The sequence below is a fragment of the Anser brachyrhynchus genome, assembly GCF_964034855.1.
Source record: "Anser brachyrhynchus genome assembly, chromosome: 15".
NCBI classification, from domain to species: domain Eukaryota; kingdom Metazoa; phylum Chordata; class Aves; order Anseriformes; family Anatidae; genus Anser; species Anser brachyrhynchus.
Window position 1 is genome coordinate 6207958 of NC_137733.1, and position 10859 is coordinate 6218816.

Below are 10859 nucleotides of genomic sequence, written 5' to 3' on the forward strand. Positions count from 1 at the left end.
ATAGGGTGGTTGGGATGTGATGGGGGTAGGAAAGGATGGGATGGGGACAGATGGGACAGGGCAGGATGGGATCAGATGGGGTGGCACCGGGTGGGATAGGACAGGATGGGATGGGGATAGGATCGGATGGTGTAGCACAGGATGGGATAGGGATGGGACAGGGATAGGAAAGGACGGGATGGGATAGGATGGGATGGGATAATGGGATAGGGATAGATGGGATAGGATAGGATGGGATGGGATAGGATGGGATGGGATAGGATGGGATGGGATAATGAGATAGGGATAGATAGGATAGGATGGGATGGGATAGGGTCGGATGGGATAGGATGGGATGGGATAGCACGGAATGTGATAGGGTCAGATGGGATGGGAACAGGACAGAGCAGGATAGGATCAGGTGGGGGTGGCAGAGGATAGGATAGGGATGGGATGGGGATAGGAAAGGATGGGATAGGATGGGATAGGGTCAGATGGGATATGGTGGGTTGGGATGGGGACAGACGGGATGGGATGGGGTCAGGAGGGGATGGCACAGGATGGGACGGGGATGGAATGGGGATAGGAAAGGATGGGATGGGATGTGGTAGGAGAGGATGGGACAGGAATATGAACGGATGGGATTTGGTCAAATGGGATACAATGGGATGTGATAGGGTCAGATGGGATACAATGGGATGGGGACATGACAGAGAATGTAGGATCAGGTGGGGGTGGCACAGCATGGGATAGGGATGGGATGGGGATAGGAAAGGATGGGGTAGGATGGGATAGGGTCAGATGGGACAGGGCAGGATGGGATGGGGACAGGATGGGACAGGGATAGGATCGGATGGGGTGGCATAGGATAGGATAGGGATGGGATGGGGATAGGAAAGGATGGGATAGGGTCAAATGAGGTAGGTTTGGATGGGATGGGATGGGGACAGGACAGAGCAGGATAGGGTCAGGTGGGGGTGGCACAGGATGGGATAGGGTAGGACAGGATGGGATAGGATGGGATGGGACGGGATGAGGACAGGACAGAGCAGATAGAGCCAAATGGGATAGGAAAGGATGGGATAGAGTCAGATGGGATAGGAAAGGATGGGCTGGGCTGGGCTGGGCTGGGACAGGATGGGACGGAGATAGGAAAGGATGGGATAGGGTCAGATGAGATGGGATAGGCTGGGATGGGGACAGGACAGAGCAGGATAGGGTTGGGGGGGTGGCACAGAATGGGATAGGAATGGAATGGGGGTAGGAAAGGATGGGATGGGGTAGGACAGGATGGGACAGGGACAAGAAAGGATGGAATAGGGTTGGCTGGGATACGTTCAGATGGGATAGGGTCAGATGGGATGGGATGGGGACAGGACAGCAGAATATGGTCAGGAGGGGGTGATGCAGGATGGGATAGGGATAGTATGGGGATAGGAAAGGATGGGATGGGATAGGATGGGATGGGATGGGGACAGGAAAGGATGGGATAGGGTTGGATGGGATACGTTCAGATGGGATAGGGTCGGATAGGATGGGATGGAGTTAGGACAGCAGGATATGGTCAGGAGGGGGTGGTGCTGGATGGGATAGGGATGGGATAGGGATAGGGCCAGACGGGATGGGATAGGGCCAGACGGGATGGGACAGGACAGAGCAGGATAAGGTCAGTTGGGGGTGGCACAGGACGGGACAGGGATAGGATGGGGACAGGAAAGAACGGGATGGGGTAGGACGGGACGGGACAGGGTCGGACGGGACGATGCCAGGACCCGGCAGGCCACAATCCCGGGGGTGCCACCGGCCGCGCCGGGGCCCTGCTCGGCCAGCACGCGTCGGGGCAGCACGGCACGGGCACGGGGACGGCGGCCGGGGCGTTGCGGGCAACGCACCGCCCGCCAGGCCGCCCGCGAGCCCTTGCGATCCCCGCAGCGCCCCGGCTCCCCCTCTACACCCCCGCCCCGAGCCCCCTTCGCCCCCCCGAAGCCCCTCTCCCCCCTCTCCCCGGCGGAGCCCGCGCCGTCCTTTGTTTACATGGGCCGGTGGCTGGCGGAGGCGGCGCCGCCGGGGGAGGGAGCGCTGCTGTGCTCTCCCCAGCTGTTTCCCGCCTTGTGAGACACACGCACACGCACACTCACACCCGCACACGCACCGCCCGGCCCCGCACGCCGCTCCCAGCCCGGCCCGGCGGCCGAGCAGCCCGGCATGGAGTACTTCATGGTGCCCGCCCCGAAGATGCCCTCCCTGCAGCACTTCAGGAAATCCGAGAAGGAGGTCATCGGCGGGCTCTGCAGGTGGGGCACGGCTCTCCCCGCGCTTCTGCCCCTTTCCACCATTTTCTCTCTCTCTCTTTTTTTCTTTTTATTATTATTATTATTTTATGCTTTTAAAAAAAAAAAAATTTCTCTGTATTACTCCCCCCCCCTCCCCGCCCCCAGCCGCGCTCCCGGGGCCGCCGCTCCGCACGTGGGTGCGCGCCCGGGGGCGCCGCGCACATGGGGCCGGGCCCCGCCAGCGGCCATGCGGCCTCCGGGGGGGCCCCGCCGCCGCTGCTGGTGGTGCTGGGGCGGCGGGGAGACAGAGGGGGGGCGGCACCGGGCCGCCCCGTGCCCCCCGGGGACGGGGATGGGGGGCAGCGGAGCCCGGAGGAGGAGGAGGAGGGGGCCCGGGGGCGCCCCGGCGGCGGGCGGCGGGGCCGGGGGGGCGGCGGCGGGGGGCGTGCGGCGGGGCCGGGGGGGTGTGTTTACTGCGGGCCCGGCCGTGACTCTGCAGCCCTCCCGGAGGAGGCGGGCCGGGCCCGGGGCTGCCGGGACTTGTAGTGCGGAGCCCGGCCGCGATCCGCGGGGCCCCGCCGCACAAAGCGAGGCCGCCCCCGGGGGTGGGGGGGGGGGCGGGGGGGGCGGCTGCGGCGGGCACGGGCCCGGCCGCGGGAGGACGAGGACGGAGAGGAGGAGGAGGAAGGGGATGGCGGCCCCGATCCCGGCCCCGGTCCCGGCCCCGGCCCCTCCGCCCCGCCCTCGGCCCGGGTGCGGCCCCGGCGGGTCCCCACGCGGCTCCATGGCGGCCCGGCCCTGCGCGGGGCCTGCTCGGGCCTCTGCCGGGCCCCCGCGCACACGCACACAGACATGTGCACTCACACACATGTACACACACACACACACATGTGCACACACATATACACACGCACACCGACACCCACACGGCCCCAGGCCCGGCTGCGGCGTGGGCGCCGTGTGGACGTGGCCCCCTACAGGGGCTGGGGGGTGCCCGGGCCTGCCCCAGGGCGCGGGGAGCTCGGGGGCGCACGGCCTGGGGAGGCGGGTGCTGCCCCCGGGGGGCTCGGGGAGCTGGGGTGCGCCCTCCTTGTGAGCTTGGGGAGCTCCGGGACGCCCTGCCCGTGAGCTCGGGGAGCTGGGGTGCGCCCTCCTTGTGAGCTTGGGGAGCTCCGGGACGCCCTGCCCGTGAGCTCGGGGAGCCGGGGTGCGCCCCTCTTGCAAACTCGGGGAGCTTGGGGACACCCTGCCTGTGAGCCTGGGGAGCTCGGGGATGCCCTGCCCACGTGCCTGGAGACACCCTGCCTTTCCTGCGAGCTTGGGGGACGCAGGTGCACCCTGCCTCGGAGTTCGGGGACACTATCCCCTTCGTGCAGGCTTGGGGACCGTGTGTACGCCCTGCCTGGGAGCTCGGGGAACCTGGGTGCGTCCTGCTTGCAAGCTTGGGGAGCTCGGGGACACCTTGCCTTCGAGCCTGGGGATGCCCTACCCTGCCTGCGTGCATGGGTAGCCCCAGGGATGCCATACCTGTGAGCTCAGGAAGCTTGGGGACACCCAGCTGGCGAGCTCAGGGTGCTCGGGTAAACCCTGAGCTCGGGGACACCCTGCCTGAGAGCTTGAAGAGTGCAGCAACACCCAGCCTGGGAGCTTGGGGACACCCCGAGCTTGGGAACACCCCGAGCTCGGGGACATCCAGCCCACCGGTGCAGCCCAGGCTGGGAGCTGCAGGCACCGACAAACACGGGCTGGCACAGCGGGGCGCCCGCAGAGCCCCGGCACGTCCTCATGAGTTGTGTGGTGGCGGCCGGCTTTGATCCCCTGTGGTTTTGCTTTCCTCGAGGTCCATGCGAGCGTTGGTGTCCCCGCCAGGTCCCACGTGGGTACAGCCATGCAGCTGGAGAGGGAAGGATCAAATTCTACCCGCCCAGCCCACGCCTCGTGTCCGGGTGCACCCGCGGCACGGGGTGGGGGCTGTGGGCACCCCGGGGCTTCTCCCCGCCGTGGCTTTTATGGCACAAGCGCTTCCGTGCACAGGAGCGGCCGGAGCAGGAAGGGAGAGCCCGGGTGCGCTGCTGGTGCGTCCCAGCACGGCGGGGCTGGAGCTGGGGCTGGATCTGCCCCGCTCGGGGCTCTGCCCCCGTCCCTCTGGCTGCAGCACGGCCGCCGTGGGCAGGTGCGGGCAGGCAGCAGCCGAGCACCGTGTGGAGATGCCGGTGTGGAGCCTGCTCCCAGGGCGGCACTGGGCGCCAGGACAGCTTCTGAATCGAGGCCTTTCTTTTTCCCCTTTCTGTATTTAGCTGTCACTTTTTAGGTCTCTTCCCAGGAAGAGCAGCTGGGGAAGGTTACGAGAGGTCTGCTGGTGAGGAAACGGGCTCTTCCTCCTTTTCTTGTATTTAAGAAACTGGTTCCGCGCTGCCCGGCCTGAAACATCCCCATCTAATTCCCCTTGTGGGCTTGCAGCTGGTGGCCCTCGGGCCTGAGAGGCATCAGTGCAGGATGACGAGGGGCAGATCCTGCCCTTGAGGAGGGATGGTGACCCTGGCAGCCTCCACGCTCGCTCTCGGCAGGGTTGTCCCCACGACGAGGGGACGTGAGCCCGTGCCCACTGCTGTGGCTGCCCCAACGTCGCGCCGCGTCCTAACGGCCACGATGGGCACATGCGGGGCAGAGCCCCAGGACCCATGCAGAGCCCCGGGGCACCCCTGCGGAGCTGTGCCGGGGGATCCGGTGCCTCCAGTGCTCCTCACCCAGCGCCAGCCTGCACCACGGCGCTGTCTGGGCAGCCAGGCACCAGCGTCTTCCCCGTCCCCGTGGGCTGAGCCAGGACCTTCCCCAGACACACGGCTTTGCTTCCCAGCCTGAGCGAGGCGTTCGGTGGCACGGTCCCGGCTCCCCGTGCTGGAGCTGAAGATAACACCATGGCCCCGCACCCGGCGCGATGCAGACGAGGGGCGAGAGGCGGCGGGGAGGCTCGGCTCGCTGTGCCTGCACCGTGGCGTCAGCCCCGGCGCTGCTTGGCACCTGGACGCATGTTAAAACGCAGGCTGGGGCCGTGCACGGCGCTGCTGCCTGCAGGGGAAGGCCAAAGCCCCTCTTATCTCGCCTCGTGCCGGCCGCCTGTCCCCTCTGTTTTGTCTTCGGCATTTCGCAGCTTTCCTAGCCCCGGCTCTGCACGGAGCTGGGCGCCTGGCGGCGGGGGCAGGCTGCGGCACACGTCGCCTGCTTTGGTCTCGGTGCCTGGCTGTCGCCCCAGCATTCAGGGCTCCGTGTTGCTCGCCGCCCTGCTCGCTGCCCCGTGCCACCGTCACTGTCCTTGGCGTGCCAGCACCCCACGGGGTCAGGAGGCACAGGGTGCGCGTGCTGCCCCTTCCCTCCCGCCGCGGATCCCCTTTTGTTCTGCTCATTTATTGACCACTGCTTGCCAGGATTCAGTCTCCCTGCTCCCCGCACCACCTTGGGGCTGCTGAAGAAGCCGAGCCGGGGGGAAGAACCGGGACCCCCCCAGCCCTGGGCTTCACCAGGGTGCAGCGCCCGGCCGGGGCACGTTGGCGGTGGCCGGCGGTGTTTCCCGGCCCAGCTGTGGGGCGAGGGCGCGCAGGAAGCAGGCGGGAGCTGCGGCTTCGGGCGGGACGGGGGCTTCTCCGCTGGGAGCTGTCATCTGGAAGCCATCAGCGGGGCGGAGGGAGCCGCCTTCCCGGGGCCACACACGCTGGCCGGCCCCGCGGGGATGCAGCCGGCGGCCTCGCCCTCCCGCCCGCGCGGGGTCCCGCGGCCCCTGCCAGCGCGTGGGCACAGCGTGGCACGGCCCCGCGGCTGCTCAGAGGCGATGCCGGCGGAGCAGGCACCCGCATGTGGCCCCGGACAGGCCGTCTTTGCTCACGGGGTGTCCGTCAGTCCCCCTTCCTCCCGGCTTTCCGGAGCTTTCTGGAGCCCTGTGGGTACGGGAGCATTGCCAGCTTGCCCTGACGGCAGCGTCACGCAGCCTCTCCCCGTCCTGCACAGGACAGAGGTTGCGCTGCACCCCACCTGCCTGCAGCTGGAGCATTCGCCCCGCGGGCTCAGCTCTGGCCGTGCTGTCGGGATTCGGGTCTGCCCTCCCGGAGGGTTCTCCCCACGGTGTTCCCCATCCTTTCCGCCGCTCGGGGGTGCAAATCGAGACAGTGCGGTGCTGGGGATGCAGAGCACAAACGGCCGGTCCCTGGGGGACGCACGGGGGTGCAGCCCCCCCCACCTCTAACACCCAACCTCTCTCGCAGCTTGGCCAACATCCCGTTGACTCCGGAGACCCAGCGGGACCAGGAGCGGCGGATACGCAGGGAGATCGCCAACAGCAACGAGCGAAGGCGGATGCAGAGCATCAACGCTGGTTTCCAGTCGCTGAAAACCCTCATCCCGCACACGGACGGGGAGAAGCTCAGCAAGGTGAGCCGGGGCTGCGGCGATGGGTGACGCAGGTGTCGGTCCCGCACCTTGTGGTTTCCTACACTGCTTGTGGGGTGATGCCTGAGAAGGGCAAAGTGGGGCGCTGGCTGCAGGGAAATCCCAGGGGAGGTGCGGGGCAGGGGGCTCGGGGAGGGACCGTGACTGCTGCCTCACCGCCCCGCCGGCTCTCCCGCAGGCGGCCATCCTCCAGCAGACGGCGGAGTACATCTTCTCCCTGGAGCAGGAGAAGACCCGGCTACTGCAGCAGAACACCCAGCTCAAGCGGTTCATCCAGGTGCTGCCCCAGGCGCTGGGAGGGGACGGTCCTGGGGGTTGGGGAAGGGACGGTTCCCGCTGCTCAGCACTTCGCTGCTGCTCCTCGGGGTCCGTCCTAGGACATGGAGGGGGGGGAGATGCCCTGCCCTCCTGGCAGGCCGGGGGAGCGGATGGAGGCACTGACCCCACACGCTGCACGTGTCCCCAGGAGCCCCTTCCCTTGTGGGGAGCCCTGGGGTGTGCTGGGGATGGCCACAGGGGTGGCACTGCCCAGCCCTGGTCCGGGTGGAGGGCTGGGAGAGGAGGGCAGCGCCAGGGCTGGGCCCCGTCCCCTGACACCATGTCCCCGTGGCAGGAGTTCAGCGGCTCCTCCCCGAAGCGGCGACGGGCGGAGGACAAAGACGAGGGCATCGGCTCGCCGGACATTTGGGAGGACGAGAAGGCCGAGGACCTGCGGCGGGAGATGATCGAGCTCCGGCAGCAGCTGGACAAGGAGCGCTCGGTCCGCATGATGCTGGAGGAGCAGGTGAGGCCGCGGGACGGAGCCGGCCGTGCGCGGGGCGGGCTCGCCCTCTAGCGGGCTGTGCCGTGGGGATGCTGGAGATGGTGCGGGTCCGGCTGCGTGGCTGGGACGAGCCCCTCTTGTAGCGAGCCCCTCCTGTAAGGAGAGGGCTCCGCTGTCCAGCTCGCTGTCCCCAGGCTCGGCCGTGCGCTCTCCGCCTTGTCTCCACATCGTCCACCCCGTGGCTCCGTGCCCGGGGACATCCCAGCTCGGGTCAGGGCAGCGTGCACGGCATGGGCTGTGCTCCCCCAACATGCCAGGGCCCTCTCTGCTGGCAGGTTCGCTCCCTGGAGGCCCACATGTACCCCGAGAAGCTGAAGGTGATTGCTCAGCAAGTGCAGCTCCAGCAGCAGCAGGAGCAGGTGAGGTTGCTGCACCAGGAGAAGCTAGAGCGCGAGCAGCAGATCCGAACCCAGGTGAGTGCGGACGCATCCCACCACCTGCCTGGCTGCGGGGACGCCCCGGCAGCCCCCGTCCCTGCAGGCTTTCTCCCGGGATGCGCGGGGCGGTGAAGCACAAGGGGTCAGGGCAGTTTGATGATGTGCTTGGCACCTGTGGGAGGCTGGGGTGGGCAGCACTGTCCCGGCAAAGCACCTGTGTTAGGGAGCTTGGAAGGGGTTGGCGCTGAGGGTTCACGTCTCACTGGGGGACTCCAGCTGATTTTTGGGGATGCCAAAACTGCTCGCTGTCGCCTGCAAGGCTGGGACGGGCAGCAGGCGTGCTGGCAAGCATCGCTGCCTGGCAGAAGTAGCAGGACTGCAGGGATAGGAGCCTTCACCCCTAGGGGTGGGGAGCGTAAAAGGGAGTGAGGAAAACCGGCTTCCTCTGTCGTTTGGCTTCTGCAGAGATGCTTCCCTGCAGGAGCCCTCCCAGCCGCCTCCTGGGGAAGTTCAGCCTATTTTTAGGCGAAGGCTCCTTAGCCTCCTGCGAGGGCAGCTCTTTGCACCCGCTGTTTTAGTGGGGATCTTCGAGGGGTGCGGCATGTTCCCGGCTGAGCAGGTCGGGACGATAGCAGGGCGAGCGCGCAGCAGCCGCTCGGGTCTGGCTTTAAGCCTCTGCCTGCCCGAAAACCGAAAGCTTCAGGATACGGGGGGGAGGAGGAATTCTTCCAGTTCATCCGGATGCCTCCTGCTCTGCCAAAGCAAAGCTGACTGCAGCTTTCAGCTGGCGTCCTCTTGTGTCCATCCAGGACGGGCGAGCAGCAGCTGATGGAGCTTTTACGGCCTTTTGGCAAGCGGCGCTCCCCATCGCCGCCTTGCCCGGCTCCAGGGGCTCCTGCCTGCCGTGTGCAGTTATGGGGCCGCCCCTCTTCTGGTTCCATCCTCACTTTGAGTCACAGTTATCTCAAGTGAAAACTGGGCATGGAGCACGGCAAAACACCGCTGCGAGCGGGAGGGACGGGTTAGGGCACTGCTTCCGTCCCTGATAACCAGCGTCAGGGTGGCCACGAGGCCCCCAGCGCCGGTCCGGGGCGCAGACCAGTGTTGGGGTGCGGGGACCTGGGGATGTTCCCTTACAGATCACATCTCTGGGTAGGGCAGAGGCAAAGGGGACGAGGGGTTTGGGGCAGGAGCTGTCGCCCTGGGTGGGGGGGTTTCCCCAGATGCTCGCCCGGAGGGAGGCTTTGCCATGCTGACAGGGGGGTTTGCTTCTGTGCCCAGCTCCTGCCAGCACACGGTCCCCCAGCGCCCACCCACCACCCCACTGTGATCGTACCAGCACCGCCTCCCTCCCATCACGTCACCGTGGTCACCATGGGCCCGTCCTCGGTCATCAACACAGTCTCCACGTCCCGGCAAAACCTGGACACCATCGTTCAGGTAGGGAGGGCTGCGGCATTGCAGGGGGGAGCGCCACAGGGTGCCCCGGGGATGTGGGGGTCCCCAAACCCGACGCGAGGGGGGTGTCACCGTCCTGACGGCCGTCGGTTGCCCCCGGCAGGCGATCCAGCACATCGAGGGGACGCAGGAGAAGCAGCTGCAGGAAGAGGAGCAGCGGCGTGCCGTCATCGTGACGCCCGCGCGCGCCTGCCCCGAGCCCTCCGCCTCCGACACCGCCTCCGACACGGAGGGCAACGACAGTGACTCCATGGACCAGAGCAAAGAAGACCCCTCGGGGGAAGGGGAACTGCCCTGACACCCCCCGGCCAGCAGCCGGGGCGGGGAGCGGGGCGAGGGAGGGAAACGTCAGAGAATATGCTGAAATTTTTAAAAAATACGATGCGATTTGGGTCTCTTTTATGACCTTTTTCCAATACTGTAAATCAGAGCGCTAGAACCAGGCGACGTTCGCTGCTCACTTCCCAGCGAGCGGGGAGCCGGGGGGGCCGGGGCGGGGGGGCGGCGGCGGGCACTCGAGGGGGGACAGAACTGGAACCGGGGCTCGGGGTGCAGCCGGGGTTTGGGCCGGGCGGGGGTCAGAGCCCCCCCAGCCCCCCGGTTTCATCAAACTCGCCCCCCACCCACGGGAAATCCTGCAGAACCAAAGCCGGTCCCGGCGTTCCCGCTGGCAAGCGGGCACCGTGCCGGCCGGAGCCGGGTTTCCCTCGGGACGCCGGGGCTGGGGGGGGGATGTCGGTTGGGATTTTGATTTCTTTCCACCTCTTTTTGTTTTGTTTTAAACTTTTCGTTTTTTTAAGCAGGGGGGGGCAGACTCCAAGCGACGCGGTCGCAGACACAGCACCAGTTCTCCCAGAGGGACGGGGACCCCGGCTCAGGGTGCGCCTGCCCCGCCGCGGCTCCCGCTCCCCACAAGCATCCTGCACCGTGCCGGGGCGAGGATTCCCACCCACCCCGAGAGCAAACACCAGCGGGATGCGGCTCGTCGGAGCACGGGCTGCCCGGCACGCCCAGCCCCGGCCCCGCCGCGGGGATGGGGTTTTGGGGTTCCGTTTTTGGTGCCGGCCCTGTGGGGCTCCCCTTCCCTCTCCCCTCCCTCCTTTAAGCACTTAATCCGGTTTGCGGGGTTCGTCAGGTGAGAAGAGCTTTTCTGTTTCGTGGTTGTGTCGCTTCTGTTTTTCGTTGTGGGCGGGGGGGCCCCACTTTTGTCCCGCCTCTGCCCCCCGCCTCTGCCCCCCCTCACCCCCCCGTTTGGCTGTAGGGTTTTAGGCCAGTCGTGTGTAGAGCCTTGTTGGTATTTGGTAGGTTCCTCCCCCACCACAGCTGTTTCTCTCTCGGTTTCTTTCATTTTTTTGTATTTTTTTTTACGATTTTCAGGTCTTTGTGTTCATTGAGAAGCTATTATATTTTGTTAAGAAAGTGAAAAAAAAAAAGAGGCTTGTGCCTTTGTAAAGAAACAAAATAAAGTTTGTACTTTGTTTTTTAGAAGCTCTGCCCCAGCGTTATGTC

General features: G+C 66.1%; 1 protein-coding gene across 1 annotated transcript; it reads left to right on the plus strand.

Moving 5' to 3' along the window:
• Positions 1 to 1150: 1150 nt before the first annotated feature.
• TFAP4 (transcription factor AP-4) lies at positions 1151 to 10838 on the plus strand. Its single transcript, XM_080556749.1, has 7 exons — positions 1151 to 2273; positions 6509 to 6674; positions 6871 to 6969; positions 7306 to 7476; positions 7791 to 7928; positions 9174 to 9332; positions 9454 to 10838. The coding sequence occupies exons 1-7, from the start codon at positions 2185 to 2187 to the stop codon at positions 9646 to 9648; spliced, it is 1017 nt and encodes a 338-aa protein (XP_080412875.1). The 5' UTR covers positions 1151 to 2184; the 3' UTR covers positions 9649 to 10838.
• The last annotated feature ends 21 nt before the right edge of the window (positions 10839 to 10859 follow it).

Coding starts and splice junctions, on each gene's coding strand:
- TFAP4 (XM_080556749.1), top strand. CDS start 2,185: ATGGAGTACTTCATGGTGCCCGCCCCGAAGATGCCCTCCCTGCAGCAC. Junction 6,675..6,870: donor ACGGGGAGAAGCTCAGCAAG/GTGAGCCGGGGC, acceptor GCTCTCCCGCAG/GCGGCCATCCTCCAGCAGAC. Junction 7,477..7,790: donor GCATGATGCTGGAGGAGCAG/GTGAGGCCGCGG, acceptor CTCTGCTGGCAG/GTTCGCTCCCTGGAGGCCCA.